General features: G+C 51.9%; 11 protein-coding genes across 11 annotated transcripts; 4 read left to right on the top strand and 7 right to left on the bottom strand.

The window, feature by feature from the left end:
• Positions 1 to 110: 110 nt before the first annotated feature.
• On the bottom strand, positions 111 to 2,619 carry VTN31DRAFT_3903 (uncharacterized protein; the record flags this gene model as incomplete). The annotated part of the gene is made up of 4 exons (XM_069404232.1): positions 111 to 922; positions 991 to 2,072; positions 2,139 to 2,248; positions 2,299 to 2,619. 4 exons carry the CDS (start codon positions 2,617 to 2,619, stop codon positions 111 to 113), a joined length of 2,325 nt encoding a protein of 774 aa, XP_069261226.1.
• Positions 2,620 to 6,375: 3,756 nt separating this feature from the next.
• Positions 6,376 to 7,638, bottom strand: VTN31DRAFT_3902 (uncharacterized protein; the record flags this gene model as incomplete). The annotated part of the gene is made up of 3 exons (XM_069404231.1): positions 6,376 to 6,479; positions 6,774 to 6,886; positions 7,571 to 7,638. 3 exons carry the CDS (start codon positions 7,636 to 7,638, stop codon positions 6,376 to 6,378), a joined length of 285 nt encoding a protein of 94 aa, XP_069261225.1.
• Positions 7,639 to 9,108: 1,470 nt separating this feature from the next.
• On the top strand, positions 9,109 to 11,307 carry VTN31DRAFT_3901 (uncharacterized protein; the record flags this gene model as incomplete). Its single annotated transcript, XM_069404230.1, has 1 exon — positions 9,109 to 11,307. The coding sequence occupies one exon, from the start codon at positions 9,109 to 9,111 to the stop codon at positions 11,305 to 11,307; it is 2,199 nt and encodes a 732-aa protein (XP_069261224.1).
• A 455-nt stretch (positions 11,308 to 11,762) lies between these two features.
• VTN31DRAFT_3900 (uncharacterized protein) lies at positions 11,763 to 12,299 on the top strand (the record flags this gene model as incomplete). The annotated part of the gene is made up of 1 exon (XM_069404229.1): positions 11,763 to 12,299. The coding sequence occupies one exon, from the start codon at positions 11,763 to 11,765 to the stop codon at positions 12,297 to 12,299; it is 537 nt and encodes a 178-aa protein (XP_069261223.1).
• A 280-nt stretch (positions 12,300 to 12,579) lies between these two features.
• VTN31DRAFT_3899 (uncharacterized protein) lies at positions 12,580 to 13,479 on the bottom strand (the record flags this gene model as incomplete). Its single annotated transcript, XM_069404226.1, has 1 exon — positions 12,580 to 13,479. The coding sequence occupies one exon, from the start codon at positions 13,477 to 13,479 to the stop codon at positions 12,580 to 12,582; it is 900 nt and encodes a 299-aa protein (XP_069261222.1).
• Positions 13,480 to 14,169: 690 nt separating this feature from the next.
• Positions 14,170 to 15,420, bottom strand: VTN31DRAFT_3898 (uncharacterized protein; the record flags this gene model as incomplete). Its single annotated transcript, XM_069404225.1, has 1 exon — positions 14,170 to 15,420. One exon carries the CDS (start codon positions 15,418 to 15,420, stop codon positions 14,170 to 14,172), a length of 1,251 nt encoding a protein of 416 aa, XP_069261221.1.
• A 504-nt stretch (positions 15,421 to 15,924) lies between these two features.
• On the top strand, positions 15,925 to 16,301 carry VTN31DRAFT_3897 (uncharacterized protein; the record flags this gene model as incomplete). Its single annotated transcript, XM_069404224.1, has 3 exons — positions 15,925 to 15,952; positions 16,017 to 16,084; positions 16,161 to 16,301. 3 exons carry the CDS (start codon positions 15,925 to 15,927, stop codon positions 16,299 to 16,301), a joined length of 237 nt encoding a protein of 78 aa, XP_069261220.1.
• A 360-nt stretch (positions 16,302 to 16,661) lies between these two features.
• Positions 16,662 to 18,537, bottom strand: VTN31DRAFT_3896 (uncharacterized protein; the record flags this gene model as incomplete). The annotated part of the gene is made up of 3 exons (XM_069404223.1): positions 16,662 to 18,033; positions 18,080 to 18,242; positions 18,300 to 18,537. The coding sequence occupies 3 exons, from the start codon at positions 18,535 to 18,537 to the stop codon at positions 16,662 to 16,664; spliced, it is 1,773 nt and encodes a 590-aa protein (XP_069261219.1).
• A 467-nt stretch (positions 18,538 to 19,004) lies between these two features.
• VTN31DRAFT_3895 (uncharacterized protein) lies at positions 19,005 to 20,033 on the bottom strand (the record flags this gene model as incomplete). The annotated part of the gene is made up of 2 exons (XM_069404222.1): positions 19,005 to 19,737; positions 19,804 to 20,033. 2 exons carry the CDS (start codon positions 20,031 to 20,033, stop codon positions 19,005 to 19,007), a joined length of 963 nt encoding a protein of 320 aa, XP_069261218.1.
• A 543-nt stretch (positions 20,034 to 20,576) lies between these two features.
• VTN31DRAFT_3894 (uncharacterized protein) lies at positions 20,577 to 21,645 on the top strand (the record flags this gene model as incomplete). Its single annotated transcript, XM_069404221.1, has 3 exons — positions 20,577 to 20,760; positions 20,817 to 21,338; positions 21,392 to 21,645. 3 exons carry the CDS (start codon positions 20,577 to 20,579, stop codon positions 21,643 to 21,645), a joined length of 960 nt encoding a protein of 319 aa, XP_069261217.1.
• Positions 21,646 to 21,996: 351 nt separating this feature from the next.
• On the bottom strand, positions 21,997 to 23,252 carry VTN31DRAFT_3893 (uncharacterized protein; the record flags this gene model as incomplete). Its single annotated transcript, XM_069404220.1, has 4 exons — positions 21,997 to 22,843; positions 22,900 to 23,069; positions 23,131 to 23,171; positions 23,228 to 23,252. 4 exons carry the CDS (start codon positions 23,250 to 23,252, stop codon positions 21,997 to 21,999), a joined length of 1,083 nt encoding a protein of 360 aa, XP_069261216.1.
• Positions 23,253 to 24,090: the final 838 nt, after the last annotated feature.

Below are 24,090 nucleotides of genomic sequence, written 5' to 3'. Positions count from 1 at the left end.
AGACTCCAGGGTATTATTCCATCAAAGAGAACCCGAAAACAAAAAGAGAGCAAACAACAAAAAACCCTGTCTGTCTATGCATATCAGACAGAGGTACTACAGTAAACATGCTAGACAAAGTTGAAGCTAAAGTCCGTCAACTCGCACTCACCGTCCGCGCCCTCAAACACGGGCAGAAACGGGCCGGATCCAAACGGCGCGTCCGCCGCGGCGGTATGTCCCGGGGTGGCGCCGCCAAAGGTCGCGTCCATCTGTAGAAGAGGATCGACGGAGGGAAAAGTGGGCTGTTCGGGGATTCCGTCGTCCAGGAGGGGTTGTGACGGAGACAATGCTTGCCAGGAGGACGCGGGCGGAACGGCCATGGACTTGCTGCTGTTGTCAGCGTTGGTATTGCTGCTGCTGCTGTTGTTGTTGTTGTTAAATGTGTATGTTGGCGTGGCGATGGACGGGGTGGTCGTTGACGTGGGCGAAGGAAACGACAGAGAGGACGAGTCGAGCAGTTTCCCGAGACCCTCCGCCATCCAGTGAATCAGATGGTGCCGACTGCAGTTGTTCTCGCGCAGGAGGTTGATAATCTGTCGGATCAGAGAGTGAATGGCGACCGCATCGATCTTGAGTTCCTCGCGGTAGCGGTCCGCCACCTTGACCAGGACTACGCAGGCGAACGCGACCATGGTGTGGAAGTAGTGCGGCACGCCCACGATACTGCGCCGGAGATCGGCATCGTGCAGGAGTAGCTCCAGGATCGTCGTGGCATGCGACACGGCCTTGGCCGCAGCGTCCCGGAAGTACGGAGGAATCGGTTCCAGATGATCGGCGGACTTGAGCCCCCGAAAGACGTGCGAGAAGAGATGCAGCTTGCCGAAATGATAGTGTACCTGGACGCCTTTGTTGGGGAAGTTGCCAATGTGCTCGTTCGGTTCTGCGGCTGTCAGCTGGGGACTCGAAGTGTCCAGGAAAAAAAAAAAAAAAAAAACGGGTAGGACTTACGCAGCTTCTGCGCCCAATGGGCCTGCCATTGGTCGAGTTGCCGGCTAAACATGTCGATATGCGTCACATACTCGCGAGGCACGCGCCGTGTCGCATCGACGCCAAACAGCTCCCGCACCTGGCTGAGCAAGATCATCAGGGCGACCTGGCTGGAGATGCGCACATCTGCCGGCGTTGCGTGCGGTGACTCCAGATAGCCTCTCCAGCCGCGGATGGTCTCGTCTTCGCGGATCATCGGCGGCCGGGTATAAAGGATGGAGAGATGCTGGTCGCAAATGTAGAGCAGGTACCACAGCCGGACGGGATCGATCGACGCCTCCGGATCGGAGGGATCCCAGCTGTTCGGCGTCGAGACGTGCCCGTTGCTCGAGTCGAGGATGCGGAAATAAAACTTGTGCAGGTCGATATCGCTGGCCCGTCGAATCGCAAACCCGGCCAGCGTCCAGGACACGTCGCTGAGCCAGTACGTCCCAATGACCAAGGCTCGCAGGTAGTCCAGGCTCATGCGGCGGTCGAAGATGGTCGTGGACACCAAGCGTCGAAACTCTTGATTACAGACATCGTAGAGGGCTGTGTCGGGCTCGCTGTGGCACGCCGCCACGGCGCAGATACACGCGGTGAGGATGGACGAGCTTCTACGCAAGCTATCCAAAGTCTTGTACTTGGCGGCCAGGCAGTAGATGTAAGGATCCAAATGTGTTTGGTAAAACTCAAACAGCCGTTGAGCATCCTCTATGCGGATCGCGCCGCGCGAAATAAAGTCATCTGGTCGACCGTGATCTTCCTCAACGGTCTCGCCGCGAAGCGAACGCAGACGGGTGATTTCGTACAATGACTCGATGGGGACCTGCGCGAGGACGTCCTCGGAGGACCGCCGCCATTGCGGTGGGCTAGATTCATATCCGGACCCGGGTTTCGACTCGATGGATTCCGCGGGCGAGATGCTTGGAGCCTCGCCGTCAGCGGCGGCGTCTGGCCGGGGTGTCTGGAGGGAGGGCAATGGCGGGAGACGAAGGGCGCGTAGTGTCTGGCCGAGTGCCGAATGAAGAATGGCCAAATCATGGCTGACGGTTGCTCGCCATCTGTGACGTCGTCAGTCACTCCGGTCAACTATTTCTTTCTGCGCCTTTTTTGAGTCCGCGACTGACTTTGATTCTTCCTCAATCAACGTTTGTAAGCTCTTGTTCAGCTTACATGGCATATTCCGTTCCTTGCATCGCTTGCATGGCGGACCATCCTCATCCATGTCACAGCGGATCTAACCGTCGTAAGCCGACCGTTCCCCTTGGGGCACCGTACACCACGAACCTTTTGTTTCCGGCATGCTGCGCAGGCCTTCACTTTCCTGGTCAGAGATGGCCAGACCGTTTCGGCATCCGATTGACAGGAACTGGGAGCTCGCCGCCGAGGTTTCGTTTGCCGATGCTCGTTCACAGAGTCGGTCAAACCGGGCGTCGGCGGCTGCTCATCTGCATGGGAGCCGTTTTGCTGGGCAATCCGAGGACTTTCATCGGAATCGTCGGTTTTGATGGGCTTATCTATCGAGGCCGTGGACTTCAACGACAGCCGCTTTGACGTCGGAGACTGTGTCTGCGCGCCCTCGACCTGAACCCAAGATCTTTTCGGCATGTTTCTAGCAATCACGACACGACAATCGTCGTCTCCAGCTTGGCTCTCTCGCAGCTCAGACTCGTCGGATCTTGTTGACTCCAACAACTAGTCGATTCTATATCCATGACAAGCGCCTGAACAGCCAAGCACGACACACATACACACACACACACACACACACACACAGGGCAAGCTGTCAAAAAGGAGGGGCAAGATGAGAAACCCAAACAGCACAATAATGGACAAAACGCTCTTCTACTCTGTATCTCGCTTAGAGGGCGCCATCCTCCTATGACTCAATTTGCGGAGCATATTTCATCAAAAAGGTTCGTTGGTTCACCTCCAGCTCTGTCTGGCCCCTCGCGCAACCTTCCTGATCAGTCAAATTCCGGACGTTATCAACGCCTCGTGTTCTTTTTAACCGAGACCTTCTCCCCACCGGCATCCTCCGGGGATAGGCGGGATCCAGGCCTCTTTGTTGAAACAGGGCAGATACCATCATATCCCGCTCGGAGTAGCGTCTGTTCTCCGCGCAGAATCCATGGGGCTTTCAACTTTCAAGGCATCCCGAGCTAAAAGAGGCGGGGAGACCAGCTGATCATCGGATGAATCGCTCCGATGCGCCAATCCGAAGCCGGCCTCGCATGCAACGAGGGCCTGAAAATTCCTCCTCGTCGGTGCACTGCTCTCCGACCTCCAGTACTGATTTGCGGGGGAATTGGCCAGTGGCCAGTCGACGCCGTCTGGAACTCTGGCCTGCATTCTGAGTCGACTCGGCACTGTCGGGGAGGCCGAGAGGAATAATGCCGTCGGGGAGTTGGGGGGAAATTCCAGTGCCTTCTCGGACATGATTGGTTAGCGTTGGCCGGATAAAAATCCGGCTGGATTTTTCCGATGGTTGGAGATGTCACGTGGCCTCATCTGGCCGCTGTGATAAAATGGCGCCTGTGCATCTGAGCTTGGAGTCACGTTCTCAGTTTGGCATGCAACCATTTCCAGGCCCAACAACAGCCCACATTCATTGCGCAAATTGCTGGACAGGTGTGATCTGATCCATTCATCTTAATAGGTTATTAGTAATCCTACTTTCTGCGTACAGTACGGAGTATGGAGTACTCCGTAGTCCGTACCCCTCGGTGTGAAATTACTTTCCCTTTTAGGACGTACGTTTTCACTTTCCTATTTCGTACATGTTCTGGAAAAGGCCATCCCGTCTTGCGTGGGAGACAAATGCGACGTCGAGGGAACTAGTTAATCCACATCAGGAAATCCTTACCCCACGTTGAGGTGGATCCATTCCGACTACCGAAAGTAAACGATCGAACCCGCCGCAACCCCAGATTCCTCGGAATTTCTGTCAGTCCCAGAGTCGATGCTCGGATGGTCAAGATAAGTACTCAAGGTCTCCAGGACCATGGAGCAGACATCCAGAGGATGAACTAAAGTCCGGGCACAGGACCAAGTACAGTATACTTGCTTTTCAATCTGCCGTCAGGAATAATTGTCCAGAGCTTCGTAATTATGACTGCCATGGGAGCTCCTCCGTCAGGACAGCTCTGATCTCTGAGTGCTACGCTACTGTATATACCTTGTGACCAATGCAGCTTGGCTGCAGCTTGATTCTTTCATAGCGTCTCATTGGCCATTTCTCCCACTTTGTAAAATCATAAGCCGAGGCATTGTGTTCAGGAAACTCCAGACTTGTTCTCTGTACAAAGTAGTACTCCGTACTGGTCTGAAGAGCATGGGCCAGGCTCTGGCTACGCGACTCATCTGACAAGTGTCGCCCTGTCAATTCAAAAGCCTTGGACATCGTGGAATATCTTTGTTGACCTGTTTTCATGCTCAGGGACTTCATAGCCTGGAAATTTCAAGTCCGCAGAGATTTCCTGCTATCATCTCAGTTGCCATTGTTTTGACGGATTGGAAGCACAAGAAGCAATGGGCTGGAGCCTCTCCTCTCTCGTACAATCATGGACTGATCCATATGCATCATTCCCAGAAGCTGTTGTATACCTAATGTCCCCGTTTCCTTCGATCGATGTGGCTTGGAGAACATTGCCATGAATGTTCAGTACTCTGTAGATTGACATCAACGCCTCGCTCCAACAGCAGCTGCATAACCTCTCTGTCACAAACGTAGGTTGGAGAGCAGTGCCGTTTCGATCGCTTTGACATTGATTATCACCACCTCTCCCCAACTGCAGCCCTACAATCTCCTTATCAAGGCTGTCGCCAAAGACACCAACAGCAACCTCGCTATAAATCGGACACGGACATCTGACCAGAGAGGTGGATGGACGACGATGGGTCGTCTTCCATATTTTCGATGCCACTTTTTTATATATACAAAGGTGGGTTGGTCCAGTTCCCCAAACAGGCAAGCATGAAATTGGATATCCATCGACCTGCGGGAAACCATGCAGGTGCTAAGTAGAAGCCGAGTATGAAAGGGACATTAGGACTTAGTTCCCCTGTTGGCATTGAACTTTCCATGCCGGTTTCCTTTCACGGTACTAGTCAATTCATTCTCTCTCGGTACCTTGAACCCTTCAACTTGAGGTCGCTTCGTCAACTTCTAACCCAATGGCTGGGTCTGTGTATTATAGTGCGTATGCACTCATCTCTGAGAGAGCATACGAGAAGGCAACTGCTAGGCTTCTCCCTCCGCTTGTTGATCGTCCTCGTACTGCGATTGCTCTCAAAGACAGTGGCGATATAGAAGGAGAGAATCCAGGGTTTGCAAGGCGACACTTGTGATGAATGGCTTCCTGCAAGTAGAGAGCAGAAAGGATTCGGTCAACCGTTGTTTAGGCCCGCCGCAATGGCACAATGGAGCCATACAATCAATAAAACTAGATGTGTGTGACCAACATCATTCTTCAGTGTCCACTCAATCGACAGGAGCAGTTGATCTGACGAAGAACGTGTGCGTGCTATGGCTCTTGTAAGACAATGTACATACTTAGTCTGGTTCATCATCCTGATCCGCCTGACGTCAGTACTTATCATTGGCCTTCTAGGGTTCATCGCCTTTAACCTAAACCCTAACCTAGGGACCTACCTGGTACTACTTCAAGATGTTTCCCCAAATGACCAGAGTACAGGAGTTTCTTGTTCATAACTCGTTCCAGGGCAGGGGAGTTAGGAAGTACAGTGGGACTCCATCTCTCACGCAGTCTATGTCAATGAAACTAACCGCTGATATCAGATGCGTTGGAGATCCCCTATTTAGAGACCATCAGCCAGAGACTTTCACACCAAACACGCCTGAGATCTGAACTAGTAATACCCTCTTGTTCCTGACTGCCACTGGCGCGGGGGACTCGTCTGGCGTTGTGCTGGTACGGAACTCAAAGCGTGGAAGCATGGTCATACAAGTCTCTGTTTGGGTGCATCTGGATGAGAGATCCGCATTGAACTTCGAGTAGATGAGAGAAAAAGGGATACTCGGCGGAACGTTAGAGGAATAGCTAGACTTTTGACACATAAAATTATTCGGGGAATACAAAAAAGCACTTGATTGGGGTTTATTTCCGCTTCATTTCAACGTCCTCTGCTGCAGCAAAAGGCTCCTCACCTGGAAAGCTAGGAGTGAAGCTAGGAAAAGAACCAGAAGTGAACCCTGTCACAGCTCAGTGGGCAAAAGACTCCACGGTGGCCTAAGGGTTCCAAGGGGAAATCTCCAGGATCGATCCATCCCTCGTTTTTCGACACCCTAAACCACACCGGAACAGTGACTTCTCGAGTATCCGGTTGATACGGGACCTCAGGTTAGGTCTGCTGGTCTGGGCTGAAAACCTCGACCAGCTTCTCCTCGTCGCGCCAATGGTAGAACATGTCTGGGGCGAGAAATGTGCTATTGCCTAGGTAGATATCTACCTGAGGTATCTGTGAAGTTCCCTGGTGTTCGACCGGATGCCCAGCTTGTCGGCGACATTGTCGGAAATGAGGTGCATCGTGTGTCGATTGTCCGTATGAAGTAGACATCTCAATGTTCTGTGGCCATACGTCTGACTGCTTGAGAAGTGCAATGGTACGGAAACTTTGACGTCCGCTGGACGACCAGATAGCGACGCGGAAATGATTTCTTCTCGAGCAGCTCCCCTGTCAATGTCTACCTGGCTTGCTGTGCATTTGGCGGATTGAGTCCCAGTCGAGGTTTCGATTACCGGGCATGTTCTCATCCATGTTCACGTGCTCCGACGACAGCTCCTCCGGCGAGAAGCTGCCAACTGTTTGGATGCGGCCGGAGCTCAGACCCCAAAGGAGGAGGGGGAACCTACTGTCAATCCAAGCATGAACACCTAGTCCTTCAAGATAGTCTCTGCTTTGGATAACCGCGAATCTGTCCTCTGAATTTCCGTGACGTCTTCAAACTCCCCGCCAGTGACAGGATTGGAGACAACAGAATGGAATGATAGTAGCGACCTCGTCCTTTCCGTGATGGTAACAACGTAGCAATCGGAACCTAGAAGTTCAGGGATTTGAATGTCTTGATTTTCTGTTGCATCATGTAGAGTCCATGTCCGAGTCTCCGTTCTCGAGATCCAACATTCCGACGGTGATAGGACTCACTGTGCAATAGAATAGCTTCACCGCGAATAGAACAGACTCGCCCTGCGGAATTCCCCTTCTTCTTAACGGATTTCCCATACTTCAACCCATGCTGCGAAATAAATCATTGCATCTGGGGCAGTTGCATCCATGTCCTCCGCGTCCAAGTACACAAGACTTTTGGGGTAAAATATGCGTCGTGACTGCATCGGACAAGAAAATACAGCGCCATGGGTTTGAAACCTAGGAGGACATCTTCAGTTCAATGATATTGAACATCGAGAAACGAGCAATTTGCACACTCTAATATCGGTCAATGTCTTCTGGTTCAGAGATACTGCGCGATCTGGAGCTCCTGGCAAGGAACTGACATGGACATGTTCGAATCGGAGCCCCTAAGGCGCGTTCTCACAATGTGTCCCGACCATTCTTCTGGCTGATTTCGAATCGCAATGAAGCCTGCGCCGCGGTTGGCTTCATGTTCTCCAGAGTGAATTACGCCCCTGGCTGGCATACATGGTATGAAGTACGCGTCGTGAAGAGCTGTAAGACAAAGGGATTTAGAGAGAGTACTAGTTACCCGTAGGCCTACCGTTCAGGAGCTGCGCAGCGGACGGAGGAATCTGGTGTCGGGAATAAAGGGAGTCTACTGCTCCCCGACTTCAGAACAAAGCCTATGTTTTGGCAGGATAGAGATTGTTCTTACAATGAAATGCAGGGGAAATGTACGGTGACATCATTGTTTTGATGGTGAACTGCACTCGGCTCGCAAAAACCCCGGATCTCAGTGGCGTCTACAGGACTTTGTACGGAGTACTCGTATACCATATCCCGAACCGCTACTGACGAGGAACCTAACTATCAGTCTTCAAGTTAGACTGACAAATTCAAATCAATCTTGAAGAGTTAGCAGTCATTGCTCATAAAGTAAATGTCATAGAGTGGGCATTTCGAAGAAGTAGTAGTCTCCACAGTCTACTCCCAGTTTCAATCATCAGACACCCGAAGGTTGTTCCGCTCCGAGGTATGAAGCATACTCGAACTTGAAGAGGTGTGCGATGCTGAACACCTCTCAAAGCCTGCGATTGTTCGATTTCCGGAACCAGTCAGATGCAAGCAGCATAAGTCGAAAGACTCCCAAGTCCCGGGCGCACTCACTCAGGAACTCAACCGAATTGGGAAACCACAAACATCACGTGACTAGCCCTAGCGTGTTTTAGGATACTTTTGAGCCGGAACCATCAACTCCATCAGGGCTATCCAAGGCCGGAGGTACCAAGGAGTCCTTCGTTTTACCTTGCGGGACTCCCAAGTACTGGGAGCCCGGGAGAAGGGAAGCAGCAGAAATGTGATCGAATTGGCAGCCCATCGACTACTTGATGCCTAGTATACGAGTACTAGTACTTACCTACATACCAAAAGGTAAGTACCTGACTGGCTTCGTGTTCCAGGTACTCCGTACGGAGTAGAGCGGTGTACAAATAGCGTGGGGTGAATACGGGAAAGGTACTGAACCTAATACTGGATTCAGCAGGTAGCAGTAACTTAACCTTATCACCGTAGCAGTCGCGTGCGGGACCAGGTTGAGCAGCTTGTCCTGCGCGCGGAGCTTTCCCCAGAAATTCTGAATGAGACCCAAGACCAACCCAAGACTAATCAAGCTCGTCAATGATAACAATAGAACCAAGAGCGCGGGATGAAGTGCAACCTGATTTGGTGGTCAAATGCGACCTCAGAAAACGGGATCAAGATTCAGCATTGTTTGGATGCTATCGTTGATCTTGAATGTCACATCATACCATTGCTGGGTACCTACGCTGCAGTACAGTAATCAACTGAAACTACTTAGAGATTGGGGGCTCCTAGCGAGAGAGAGTATGGGTATTTGAATCTGCCCTTAATACCCACACCAAACTCCCTTTGTCAGTCAACGATTTGAGCATCAGAACCATGAGGCCGATCTGGGGTGTGCTGGCTCTAATCTGTGCTGGCGCCGCCACGGCCCGGCAGTTGTTACCTCCGCCACTGGAGGGTCCTACAACGGTGGACGCGTCTGCGGCTTGGTTCGACTTTGATCTGCACCCATTCCGCACGGTGTATATCGACCGCGATTTCGCGGATCGGCGGGATACGGGCGGGCTGACCCTGATTCCACCCACGGCCTACGAATTTGGAGAGGTTTTTGTCGAAGACCTGAAGGCATTGACGCGAAAGAAATGGTCTTTGAAAGTCGTGGATAAACGTCCCGTTCACGGAAAAGGCATTTACCTCACCGCGTCGAATAAGAAACTGACGTACCTGAGTGGAGATGAGACGGAGGAAGGCTACACCTTGGACATTGGACGCAATGGCGGCGTGGTCATTGCAGGAACTGGCGCCCGGGGGATGTTTTGGGGGACGAGAACTCTGCTGCAGATGCTCCTGTACAACGGCGGGAGAAGGCTCCCCGCAGGCCATTTCACAGATGCTCCGGCCTATCCAACCCGGGGCTACATGCTGGATGCGGGTCGAAAGTGGTACTCGCCCTCTTTCTTGAAGGATCTCTGCACCTATGCGTCATTCTTCAAGATGTCTGAGTTTCATTACCATGCGACCGACAATTATCCGTTGAACCGTGGTCACAACGAGACGTGGCAGGATGTGTATTCACAGTTTGCCCTGCATCTGATTGACGAGGAATTATTCGGTCTCGTTCAGCGGGCGAACGAGACTCTGAGCCCCGAAGAGCTCGAGGACCTGCAACAACATTGCGCAAAGCGAGGTGTCACCGTCGTCGGCGAAATCGAAGCTCCAGGTCACTGTCTGTCGATCACGAAATGGAAACCCGAGCTTGCTCTGGAGGACAAGAAGGATCTGCTCAACCTGTCGCATCCTGACTCGATCCCGACTGTGAAGAAAATGTGGGCGGACTTCTTGCCGCGGCTGCATTCCAAAGAAATCCATATCGGCGCTGACGAGTATGACCCTGAGCTGGCGGATGACTATATCAACTTCGTCAACGAGATGTCCGCGTGGGTCAAAGAGACGTCGGGTAAAACGATCCGGATTTGGGGTACGTACGAACCGTCGCCGACCGGTCTGACCCTCTCGCCGGACATTATCATCCAGCACTGGCAGATCGGCCAGTCGGAACCATTGGAGCTATTTGAAGCGGGTCACAATGTCATCAATTCGGACGACCGGTGGGCGTACATGTCCATCAAGAACGACCATACGCCTGTCAGTCCCCGCCCGTACCCGGTGATCTACAACCAAACCCGGGTGCTCGATTTCGGAGACATCCCAGGAAACCAGTGGGACCCGACCTACTTCTACTACGACAACGCAAGCGTGCGGATCGACCCTTCTTCGAAGCAGAACAAAGGTGCCATCCTCGCCGCCTGGAATGACAACGGACCGGATGCTAGCACCCAGCTGGAAGCATACTACGCCATGCGACGGGGAATTCCTCTGGTTGGAGCACGCGCGTGGTCCGGCGCTCGTGGTCCGCTTGTGCGGGCCGATACACTCGACAAGGACGTGGATTTTTTGACGGCACGGATTCCCTCCGCAAACCTGGACCGCGTTGTGGAGCGGCAGCACGGGATTGGGAAGCGCGACTCGATTGTCTCCTGGAAACGATCACGTCGTCACGGCAAGGACGTCAAGCTGGGCTTCGGCAGCAAGGGCTTGAACTACACGTTGACTCTAACGGCGACTGGCCCATTCAGTCTCTCGTCATCGGACGTGAGCCTCACTCTCACGCCCGGCGACAAGGGCAGTCAACTGGTCTTCACCTCTGACGGGTACCCGTACCCGCTGCGATCCACGACATACGACCATAGCACGTATTTCGACTCGCCGGACCAGGGCCGTATCTGGGACAACCCGCCGGGGAACATGACCGAGTCCACGCATGAACCGCTCACGATCCGGACGCCGTCGAAGAAAAACCCGGTCACCATCACGATCACAACGGACTTGATTAGGGGCAGCCGTTGCTGGATTGACGGCCGGTTCGTTGGAAGATTCGAAGTGCTTGTCTTCCATGGCCGGAATACGTATCTGTCTTGGAGCCAGATGGCGTTTGTGGCTCCGTTGGAGAAACTGAGCGGAGGGGTAGAATGGATTGATGTCAAGGACCGGGTTGTTGAACCGGGACATCACTGACTTTCTTCTTCTTCGATCCATTTCACCTAATTGTTTAGAGATATTTATTCAGTAAATAGTTGTTCTTTGGAAATCGACTTGAATCTTCCGAAAACTGCTGACTTCGTGATAGCCCTATACTTGGCAGTGATATTCAATGACAATGACATCATAGCAAAGCAGCATGATTATCGAAGCTCGGTGGATCAACCACGTGGAGCTTCGGTCCTGCAGGAATCAGACAGCTTGTTTATCAGTCTACTGGTCAGTGCGGAGTGCGGACAAGGAACCCTGCATCCGTGCGGGACCGATCCTTGCTGCTTCAAGAGCTGCACATTATTACTATTATTCCCCGGGGAAGCCGGATCTCTCTGTAGGCCTAGTCCAACGAATGCATAGGTATATATAACCGTCACCCGGCATTTCAGACCTCATCTTCGAAGCAAGAAGTCTCGTGTGTCAGTATCAAGAACACAATGCCACCACCACCTAGCCGTGAAGCCCTCATCACCCCCGCCCAAAATCTCAGCAGAACCTTCGCCGCCCCGCCATCCTCCAGCGACTCAGACCCTACAGGAGAAATGATTCTCTCCCACTTCACCACGACTCCTTGTCCACTCGCCATCGAGCATGGGCATCCATCCCTAGCGCCGTTCCTCGGCCGCGCATTCCAGGCCCGCGACGGTGTGGCGCGGTACTTCAACCTCCTTGCATCCACGTTATCATACCGTGATATGGTCTTCGAGCCTGAGGACGACTGGGTCGTTGACACGCAGAATGCAAGCGTGTCTCTGCGTGGGAGAGCGCGGTTCAAGTGGCTCAGTACTGGGGAGGAGTGGGACGAGACCTTTACGTGGCTGCTGCGGATGGCGCGCGAGGGCGAGGGCACCGGTGAAGAATTCAAAGTATGCGAGTATAAGGTCTGGGCGGACACCGGGGCGGCGTTTTTGGCGAGTCGAGGGGAGTTTGCCAGGCATGTCAAAGAGAGTCAAGATGGAGGGAAGGACATCTGAGCATGGTAATGTCTCTGAATAGGGAGAAAATGACTGAAAGTTGTGGGGAGTCAAGTCATGATTCCATTTGTGGATCATAACCTAGCGCATTCTGATGAAATTCGAGTACAAAGGTAATTGCAAGTGAACAAAAGGAAAAAAAAAAAAGAACTCTTGAGTAAAGCACATGCGCCACTGAACTCCGACCCGAGATGGCAGTAGTCTCGACCACACTGGACATTGTAAGCGCCCGCCCAAATGAAAACCAGAACGTCCACCAGAAAAGAGAAACAAAACGAAATCACTGCTTCCACGACTTTCCACAATTCATGCATGTGCAGAATAATGTCATGGGCTCGTCTGCACTGCGCGTCTGCGCCTCGGTATATGTAACTTTGCGCTGACCACACTTCCCGCACTGGAGACTGGTGCTGATGCTTCGTTCCGCCTGCGCCACCATGGCCTTGTCCATGTTCTCCTTCTCGATCCTCTTGTCTTGTTCGCGCCGCTCGGCCGATTTGAGATCCTCGGAAGACATCTTCACGAATTGCTCCGGGGTCACCTCGTTTGTAAGCACGCGGGTTCGGAGAGCCTGGTTGGACTTGTTCTTGAGGTTCTGGAAAAGACTGCGGATCTTGGCGCGGTATTGTTCCTTCGTCTCCGGGCCGTAGACGCTGTATGCCGCCGCTTCGACCGCTGTCGCTTTGTTGAGGATGGTCCGGGGTGACTCGGTGCTCATGAAGCAAAGCCCGTCATACATTAATCCGATGCAGCTGTCCCGTACTTTATTCGAGGTAGCGTTGATCTCAAGACCATCTGTCTTCCATGTGCGTTTTTCCGGCGGGACAGTGGACTTGGGACCCTTTTCGCTTATCGAGGCGGCACCTGACGGCGGCGACGACGCGTTGTTCGGCGTGCTCGATCGACGCACGTTATTGTTCGATGCGGCCGCTTTTTGTCTGTTGACCTCGTTTCGCCACTTGGACACAATCTCTGAGGACAGGCGCGCAACATCGGGCGACTTGTGCTGCTTCAGCTTGTTCACCGTGATCCCAATGCGGGTCGTCCGGAGAAGGTCCTCTGTCGGCCGGACCCCTTTCTGGAGCTCCTTCAGGATGTTGACAATGTTGGCGGGGGGCTCGTTGGACGTGACAGCCTTTGTCAGCGCCTTGGAATGAATCTCGATCTCTCTGACATCCATGGTGGTGGACGCAAGCTGTTTCGGTAGGAGCTCGAGAACGGTCGCCTTGAAGAGGACCACCACCTTCGAGGGGGGTTATGTGGCTGTCAATGCCTGCCCTCAAGAATTTTTTTATTTCCCAGAGACAACGACTCGGAGCGCTGCAGAATCCAATCAAACCAACAACGCGACAAACCGCGAATCCGGATGCTGACAAAATCAAATCACGTGACGTCAACTTTCATCCACATGCACACCTACTCTTTTCGGAAAGTAAGGGCTTCTGAATGGAAAGGTTAAGAAGTGGAATCGCTCAACGACCGTTACAAAGTCGCAATCAATAGTAACATTCAGCGGGGATAAACATATCCTGGGTGTTTTCTTGAATCAGGGCGCTACAGTACGCAGGACATTGAGGTATCATCGATTACTCCTCATAAGGAATCATGGTGAACTCTATCGCGAGTCTGACCTGATCTACATCAACTGCGAGTAGATACGGATCATCTCAACAAGCATTAAAAATCAAGGAAGATGGGCGGGGGGGCGTGTTGTGATACAGTGTAGGAAGGGCAGGGTTACTGGAGACGGCGATTGCAATGGCCGATTCGACGGTTGAGCCATTGCTGAAGAGCGGATTGATGACCCGGCTTTGGGGTATGTAGAATTTTGACAAAAGACAGGGAAAAGCAACAAGCAAGAAATGCATGCTCAGATGCCGGCCTTCCCAAGCGAATCTGCCAGTTTGTCGACCTCGGCATCCTCCTTTCGGGAGACGGGCTCGTCCTCAGCCCGAACAGTTTCCTTGAGCACTTTTGTGGCCTTGTGCTCCTTCTCTTCCTCCTCTTCGCTTTGCTCTTCCTCTTCTTCCTCGTCTTCCTCCAGTTCATCCAGTTCGTCAATGCCCCATACATCCTCGGGGTCGTCGTCCTTGCCATGTTTCTCTTTTCGCTCCTCCAGCAACGTACGGAGGTCTTCAACATTGCCATCGTCCTCGTGGAACTTGTTGCCGTTCAATTCGACTCGCCTCAAGGCTGGCAGCGCATTCTGAGCGGCAAACAGGAGCTGCTTCATTTCCTTTGCGGTCAGATCATTGTATTGCAAACGCAAAATCTCAACTTTTTGGTTCTTTCCTGCAGCTAGCGCTTCGATGATCTTATATCCACCTCGGGCAGTTAGGTAGCAGTCACCCAAGCCCAACTCGCGAAGAGATGGCCAGTCCTGAACAATAGCGGCCAAATTACTGGATCCCGTTGTCGTGAACGTGTTATCTTGCAAGTCCAGGACTTCGAGAGCTTTGCAATGACTCAGCCCATCTTTCAACAGGGTGGAAATTCCTTCCTGGCGGATTCCATTCTGTGTCATTCTGACAGACCGAATACCAGCTGCGTGCGCCTCGTATGCGCGAGCCCAAGCATCCATGCTACCATTTTCCAATCGATTGCGTCCACAAACAATCGTCTCCAGAAGAGTGACATCTTTGCCCTGTTTGCGTGCTTCCTTCTTGCGCTCGGCGAGTTTGGTCAAAGCGTCCGCAATCAATCCTCCAGCGATCGGACCCAGACCATTGTTATTCAGAATCAAATGGCGGAGCGGAACTGCGCGGGACAGGAAGTCGACGAGGGGTTCCTGAGTATTGAGACCGAAGGCATTGTCAGACAAGTTCACCGTGTGCAGAGTGGGAATCTCCAGGAGAGCATTGAGCAGCGCAGACAGAGCGGGAGGGATCTCGGAAAGGAGACGAGTGGTGAAGATATCAGCAAGATTGGCGACCTCAAGGGATTTTTGAGTGGCGAGGATCGCCGCCAGACGTTCCGATGCCGCGGTTCCAAAAGTGTTTCCTCCCAAGTGAACCTCTGTAAACTTAGTGTCCTCCAGAAGTGGTTTGACGTGCTTTTCAACGTCCTCGGCAGTGTCGAGCTTGAGCCCCTTGCCGTCCAAGGAAAAGACCTTGGGAACCATCTTCAGGTTGCGGGGTACTTGTCGATCGGTGAATGCGCTCTGCAAGGAGTTTCACAGGAACCGTGGCAGGAGGGAATCGAGCAATGCACATCAAAATGATCTGCAGAAACGATCGAGGACAGTCGATCGAATTATTAAAAGAACGGGGCCAAACAACAAGATTGGGGCCATGCGCTTCGGTGAAATATATTATGTATGATCACCCTGAACCAAAACCCCACCAAAAAAATGAAGATTACTTAGTTGCCTGATTTGGACTAGTGTATGCAGGTACGGTCACCGCCTTCAGAGTTGGATCCTGAATGCCTGTTTTAGGAAGGTATTCGTCCCGGATTACTAATGTTCTTCGATCGCTGGCTCAAGAACATCTGACCATCACTCCGTACTTATAGACGGAATTTCTGTCCCTGTCCCTGATTTTTTTTCTTTTCTAGAATGCTTACAAAATAGACCGTTTGGACAATACATAAATCATTCATCAACGCATATACGCTTGCAGTCAAGATGTCCTGGCTCTTTGGCTCGTCAAACTGTGAGCTGTCCCGAGTCAACTGATTGCCGCGTACTTTGGCTAACTTGTCTCCCCCAACTACTAGCTGCTTCGACGTCCGCAGATCCAACACCGAAACAAGCCAGCAGCAGTGATCAAGCCAATAAGCCAAAGGTATGCTTTTACAATCAGGATTCATATAACTAGCCTTTCGATTGCCGATTTTCTGACACGGCTTTCGTTGAATTAGCCATGCTGCGTCTGCAAAGAAGAGAAAGCCGCTCGCGACGATTGCATGCTCTATTCCAAATCCAACGATCCGCAGGCTGATTGCAAGACCGTCATTGAACAATACCGGAATTGCATGGCGGGGTATGGATTCAAGATTTGAGGAATCGATCAGCGGTGGTCGTCGATTCTGTACTATATAGGTTTACATTGCATTGGGATTGTTGTGGCTATGATCTCCCTCCACTCTTCTTGATTTTTGGGTTTTTAGGACGGACCAACCCATCATGACGGAGACGGATTGACATATACATACCTACAGGTACATACAGCTAGGGCGTTTTCGTGTTTGTTGGGTTTTCATGTACTACTAGACTTCTGAACAAAAACGGAGTCCAGATACAAGTGTACAGTCAGGGATGACTTCAAATTCATAAAGGAGGCTCTGAGGACAAACGACGTTCAGTCTATGTATAAAATGTACACGTCATGGAAAGCAAAGGGAAAAAAAAAAAAAAAAATACTACTGCGTCTTTTTCCTGCTTTCTTCCAGAGATAGCTTCTGGTTTAGCCGTGAGGCCTGGGTGACCAGAGTCCACGTGCACCATAGATACGCCAGTCCAAACCCGCTGGCCCCGATGAGAACATTCAGTACCACCCAGAAGTCAGGTTTACCAGGCGGCGGGGGCACAAATGCTTCCAGGACGTGCCAGACCACCATGCTAAGATAGAAGACATTGTGAATGAGGCTGACAAGGAAATGGATGGAGGGTACCTTCGACCGGGGCTGCGAGCGGTACAGCTCCCAGGACGTTGGAGGGAGACCCAGGAGGTAAGCCCACAGGAGCGTCATCACAAAATATGGAATCCTGAGCTGTTCACGCTTGAGCAGCGGGTAAAGGGTCCACACACCCAGGAGATTCGCCCAGCCAACCCAAGCCCGAGTTTGCTTGCTCAGTCCTCCCTCACTCCCAAGGAGAAGAGTCATTGGGAGAAGAGGCAAAAGAACACTCTTTTCATGCACTTGAAACGAGAATAGAAAGAATGCCCAGCCTGAGCTTGCCAATGCTGGAAGTAGTAGCGATGATCGCGGATGACGCAGGACCACCAAGCACGGCACCACGAGCAGTAAGCATGTCATGGCCAGTGATGCTCGTTGAAGAACGCCGTTGGGGAAATGTTTGAGTTTGTAAAAGGTGTGGATGGCACACCACGCATTCGCCACCTTGTCCTCGAACAATCCTCTTGCGAACGGGAAAATGCGATGAATAATCTGGGAAAGCTGAAGGATTGGCGCGTAATACCAGGCGTTCGGATCGACTTCGACCGGAAGATTTTCCATAAACTCTGGCAGCGGACCAGGATGTGGTATCCCACGGGCCGAGTCATGGATGGAACGGACAATGAAGGGTAATGCGAACACAGCAAATGTGATCACAGTTGAGAGAGCAATTGACAGGAACCGTCCAATCCGGATCCGGGGAAAGAGGCACGTTCCGAGCAGAAAGCAGAACATCACGGGAGCGTAATACAATGACATTTGTTTGAAGTTTAGCGCAGCGACGAAAAACCCACAGGCGAGACGCAGACGCCCGGTGAGAATAGACTCCAGACTAGCAACCACGAGACCGAGCATCACGGTATTGTATTGGAAGTGACTATGGTCAACAATTATCGTCGCCGGCTGAAGCAGGACTGCAACCATAGCAATTGCAGTTGACCAAGCGGGCAGTCCATGCAATCTCGCATATCTGCGCATAAAAATAACGACCGCGGGAATGTAGACGAGAAATTCCGAAATCAGGACGGTAGCGCGCATGAAAACTTTGAGCTTCGGGTCTTCTGTCCCCCGCGATTCATCGAGGGCGAAGAAGGCCGGATTTACCAGCGAGCCACTGATTCGTCAGTTTATTATCCATGGCATTTGGAACAGAAACATACAGCTTCCCTAACAGCCAGCTATGGTACGCCGTCAAGGGAGGGTAATCGAGGCCCCAGTATTGCAGGTCATAAAAGTACCAGCGTGTGATGGGAAGGTGTATTGTGATCTCCATCCAATGCCTCTGTGCTTCGAAGTCGCCATACATCGGAGGGGTCTGGAAGCCTAATTGAAGCGTCAATCACGAATGTTCCTCTCACAACGGACTTTGAGTAGCAGTACCAGAATATCCCCATAAACTGACTGCCCACCGAAACAAACCCACCACCATCAAGACCAACGGGAGAATTAGCCATTGGGATACCCCTCCGCGAGCCCCCCACAGGAATGAAACCAAGGGAAACGCAGGCGAGGCCCTAGGCGAGCCAGGGTCGACAATCAGTTCATTGTTCGAACCAGATGCCGCGAGAAGCTTTTTCTTCTGTCGCGGACGATAGGACGGAGTCGGTGGAGAAGCCATGGTGGCAAAAGGGGAAGGCTAGTCTCCTTGATTATGTGGCATGGATTGAGCGCATACCGATGCACATCAACGACCAGCGAAGAGGGCCAGGATTACGAGGGATTGCTTGCAAGCCGAAGATAGTACTCTTATCTGAGCTCTGCTCCATCGCCAACTGTTTCCAACTGTTTCGTGACTGCAACCAGAGCAGTGGATGCTCAGTCGTTCCCGCTAAACCCGATCTGGACTTAGCACGTGGATGACTAACCAACCCACGTTCTCCTAGTCCTGGATCTGTGTACTCGTACTCCGTACGAGGGAGTACGAGTACACTGGACAGAGATTCAAGCAGGCTGCAAGGCTAGTATATATGACAGTCCTACATAGTACAAGATATGGCCGCAACGTGGAGATACAAGGTCAAATGCGATGCGATATTACTACATGATATCTTCGGAGCCTCTCAATACTATGTACACAGGAATGCCTCATCGTTGGATGCGCATCAGCCGCCCGTCAGGACCGACTTCTAGACCGAAATGGCGACGTAGGAACGACGCCGTCTCAGGCGATGGCGGCAATTGCGCCCTTGGTGCCGCTTGAGGATTATAGGACCATTGATCCCGAATTGTATTCAGGATTCCCATGTCCAATATAAGTGCTTCGCCAGAGGCAAATATGTCCAGCGGGTGACTCCCCCTCGCTGGCTGTTCAGAACCATCGTCAACTGGCTCAGCCACTAGCTCGGTCCTTTCCACATTGTCCTCCGTGCGGTTTAGGGGATAGTGCATATCAACATCGCCTCGTCTAATGCCCCTTTCCTCCGCGTCATGATCTTGGCCATTGTTCGTATTTCCTGCTGCAGTTGGTCCGGTAGGTGACGAAAACGGGCCTGATCCCAAACGCACACGCTCGATGGTCAAACCCAGCATAATCAGATGCAGAAACATCAAAACCGTGTCGAAGATGACCAGTCGTAGCCTGGACACGGGAGCCGACTGCCCGATAAAATCGATGAACAATCCCCCGTGGAGATAGCCACCCGTCTCCTCGGGGGCATCAGGATGCACGAATAAAATATGAAGCAGGATGCATAGAAGGTTACTGCCGAATATGGCGCCTATGAACGGCTGGTTTCTTGTCGGACTGAACGGGGGTTGTTTTGGAGTGAAGAAAACGAGTTGAACGATGGCGCGGATCGCGAACAAGATCAATGAACAGCTGTCAACACATGTCAAGTCAGAAGTCAGCGATCAAACCCATAATGGTTCGACATGCAGTACATACTCCATATAATACAAGGCAGACAGCTCACAATAGATCAAAATGTCCAGGTCACGTAACAACGAGTCAATGAAGCGGATCTTTGCCGCCTTCTGCGCCTTGCGGCTCAGATACGTATTGGTAGTGCTTGCAGGAAGGTCGCCGCTGACAACATGGTGGCAATCCTCCACGTCCAAGATGCCCGAGACGTCAGTGAGGTACTCTGCATCTCTGAAGGCATCCGGGGTTGTCATAGAGGGGACATTGGGGGGGAAGGTATCAGTTTGATTTGGAGGAACAAGCCACTCGTCGCATAAATCAGCGCGGAAACAGACTGTGCTGGCCCATGCAGATGCCTTGAGAGTTGAGACGTGACCCCTGCTTCCCGGAAATATGTCGGGCCGATGTGTTGCTGTGTGACCAATGAGACCGACAAGAGTAATGAGAGGTGCTGCCAGTACTCAGTAACGTTGCAACATGTACTGTAGTCGGCCTCAGGCTCTCCAGCTCATCTATGAAATCCGGGTCCTGGGTTCGGATTCATCTCGACTAGAACAATGATCTATATGTACCGCCCGGAGGATCCGTAATTACCTAACAGTGTAGATAGCCAAGGCTTCGGAAGCAAACAATGGATGCGCAGGATGCACGTCATTGCCACCCTGTTATCGCTGCTTCGAAACTTGCACCAATGAATCGAGCATGGCGTCACGAATCGTACTGGTTCAAAACTCATACATCTTCGCATTCGAGATTTCGAACCCCATTTTTGGCACGGTGACGTTTATCAACAGATTATGTTTTCCAGGGTGGGCTCAAGCAGCGGGCAGGATTCCCCCAATTATCGACTGAAAGTCACAGCAGGCCCAGAATATGATACCTCGACGCATCAGGTTGTTCCAGTGAATTCGAACAAAACCATACGCTTCGAAAATCAGCATGCGATTGTGAATCTCTGCGTTCGAATCCACGATTATTCCGGTGTGTCAAGGGCGGAGAGCTGGAGTGATTCGGGGATCATGCTGAAAGACAGCCAGGACTGCCGAATAACTCTCCAAAGACAAGCACATACTTTTCTCACCCACTGCATCAACATGACCAGTATTCAATATGTTTTTCACTGATCCCGAAACACGACGTCAATGCCGATGATCTAGTGTTTGGCAATGACTTTGACCGGCCTATCCGGGACAGTCTCCCATCTGGCTTCAGTACCGCATTGGGCATTGTGAGATGGGCTCTGGATCCAGCCCTCGATGGGGACCCTTATGCCGATAAGCCATACCTGTACAGCCCGGGAGTGGCAACGTTCAACTACTTCCGAATCGGCGATAAAGTCGATCCGGAGAATCTAGACAAGACACAAAATTTGCACTCTCGAGTGATTGAAGAAGGGGCCGAAGAGACTGGACTGGCAATTCGATCGGACTTACAGATCCCCTCTGATGCAGCTGGACGGAAGAAACACTTTCTGAGTGAAGAGGCCCGGAAGCAGTTTACGTTCGAGAAGGACAGGATATACTATGTTGATTTTGGAAATCCCTACTTGGGATTCAATGGTGATCCCTAGATACATAAGTCGTAATCTATGCCACTCTGCTGACGTTCACAGATCTCACCCTTCGCCTCCCAGGCTTCCAGCTCCATGTTGCAAAGTATATAGACGCAAGGAAACATAAACTGCGATATACCCTCAAAAACAGGCGTACGAACGAGACATATGCCGTCATACTTTTCACTTTACTACTGCAAGGTTCCGAGCAAGAAGTCAGTGAGAGGAGCGAGCACAGCAGCAGTGGAGAATCTGATAGGCCTGGCACAGAGACGGGAGGGAGGAACCGACGAGAAGCAAACAAAGTAGGATGATTTCAAGAAGCTGGAGATTCAGATACATAGTCCTTTTGCCCATGCATCTTCTTGGTTGGCATGTTGAGTTGTAAGATAGATGGCATTACTTGGAAACCAGTGCCAGGATGTCAGGCAGTGCTAGACAATTGTCACCCTCAAAGTTGGCTCAGGAGGGTCAAAAAGCGGATTTCGAGCACGCAGCTTGGAGGGCTCGGCACAATTTTTGTTATGTGCGTAATTGTAGGCAAACCGCGAGTCTACCGACAATGATTTTCTAGATTCACATTGGACACCGGTGATAACCATGAGTTAGCTTACATGGTTTTTGAGAAAACACTTGAAGCTCCTCTCGCCTCTGCGAGCGTTCTATCACAGCCTCTTCAAGACGTCCTCCAGGACCTCCTGTGTGGTGGCCTTGCCACCGAGGTCGGGCGAAAGCACCTTGCCCTCGTCCAGGCTGGCATCCACGGCAGCATAAATCTTAGCAGCAGCAGATTCCTCGCCAAGGAACTCCAGCATGAGGGCCACGCTGCGGAGGGTTGCGATTGGGTTGGCAATGCCCTTGCCTTCGATATCCGGCGCACTTCCGTGGCAGGGCTCACCGATAGCGAAGCCATCTCCAACATTGGCACTCGGCACCAGACCGAGACTGCCAACGAGGGCAGCCGCACCATCCGAGAGGATATCGCCGTACAAGTTCGGAGCCACAATCACATCGTAGTACTCCGGCTGACGGAAGAGCTTGTATACCATCGAGTCCACGATTTGTTCCTCTACCTTGATTGACTTGTACTTGTCCGCTCCGAGGGCCTCTCGGGCAGCCGTGCGGAATAGCCCGTCGGTCTGCGAGAGAACATTCGACTTGTGCGTGATGGTCACCATCGACTCGGTGAGATGTGAACTTCCTGGAGCGACTTGACGAATCTTTTGTCTACGGAGGGCAATTTCACCGGCCATGGTGGCAATGCGGGATGACGCGCGCTCGGAGATGCGTTTGATAGCTTCCGCCACCTTGCCGTTCGAACCCTCCGTCGTCTTCTCTTCTTTGACGTACAGATCTTCGGTGTTTTCGCGGACAATCACCAGATCAATTGGAGATCCAGTCACGCCTCCGCCGGCGGTTGTCTTGACGGGGCGCACGTTGGCATAGAGATCGAGGCGTTTCCGGAGCGCGACAATGGGGGACGAGTACCCGGCGACCTTGGTGGTTGGGGAACTAGATTTCACAACGTGTGAGACCGACCTGACGCGGTCTGTTGAGGGACCAAGTACCTAACAGCGCCGAACAAAGCTCCATCGCACTCCTTCTGGAGTGTTTCGACAGTCTTTTCGGGAAGGGCATTGCCGGTGCGCTTGAAGGTGTCGAAGCCGGCATCGAGATCCACAAAGGAGAACTTGAGACCGAGCGATGGGGGCAGAGCCTCGAGCAATTTACGACCAGCCTGCATTCCAGTATAAGTCCATGCTCTCAGTTTCCTCCATTCGGGGGGAGCGAATTCGTACAGGGATCACTTCTCTCCCGATTCCGTCGCCGGGAATAAGGCCTGGACCAAAAAAAAGTCAGAATACCACCTTGACAGGAATTTCAGAGGCAATTGACCTATTCTAAGCGCTCTAGCAGCCATTTTCGCAGCTCTTCTGTGTCTGCATTTCACGTATAATCTTGTACCTGCCTCGGCCTGATAGTAATCTTTGTCCGAGACGGAATAATGTATTTCCGTTAGGAACGAACCGGAGCGGAACCATGGTTCCGTCCCCTGGCCCGATTGGCTGATGAGGTCCGTTAAGGTTGATTAGTAATCACCTCCGAATAGAGGAGGACATCAACACTTCAATCTCATCAACAGAAGTCTGTGAGTGAAGGCATCTGATGATCAGTCACCATTCTGGATTTGGATAGGTGAAGTGAGATTGTGTGTGAACTTGTATATTCACATTACAATTCATGTGGTGATTATCTTTTTAGGCTAGGTTAACGTTGGTCCCCGCGCTGAATTGAGAGGCCGAGTAAAAAAGAAAAAAGAGAACCATTTTCTTGCAGGGCTTCGAGAACCCCGAGAAAGCTCCCAGATTGGAGCGCATACTCGTGGTCTTGCAGGCTTGCAGCGTCCAGAACACGAAACATCCCTGACGCTCGCTGGAACCCCTTCTTCCAACTGATGAGACGCGTCTCAGCGGCGTCTGGAACTCTGGACTCTCTAGTGCTTCTGCCGAGGTGGATCTTCGTAGCCCCTGAACTTTACTGTAGGCGTAAGTAACGTATCTACCTATATACTGTACAAAGGCTACGTAGCGTAGTCCACTCCGCAAAAACATTAGCCTCGAGGCAGACCAACAATCACCTCTCCGTCATTCTTCCCCCTGCCTTTACCTGGAAATTAGTAGCGCATCCCACCATCTTATCATGCTTATCCTTCCTTGACGCCCTTGAACATTGCCAGTGTTCTACCCTTTTTGCGATTA

This window comes from Thermomyces dupontii, assembly GCF_041956625.1.
Source record: "Thermomyces dupontii strain NRRL 2155 unplaced genomic scaffold VTN31scaffold_3, whole genome shotgun sequence".
Lineage (NCBI taxonomy): Eukaryota > Fungi > Ascomycota > Eurotiomycetes > Eurotiales > Trichocomaceae > Thermomyces > Thermomyces dupontii.
Note: the sequence above shows the minus strand (reverse complement) of the source record. Positions and strands in the feature narration are given on the sequence as shown.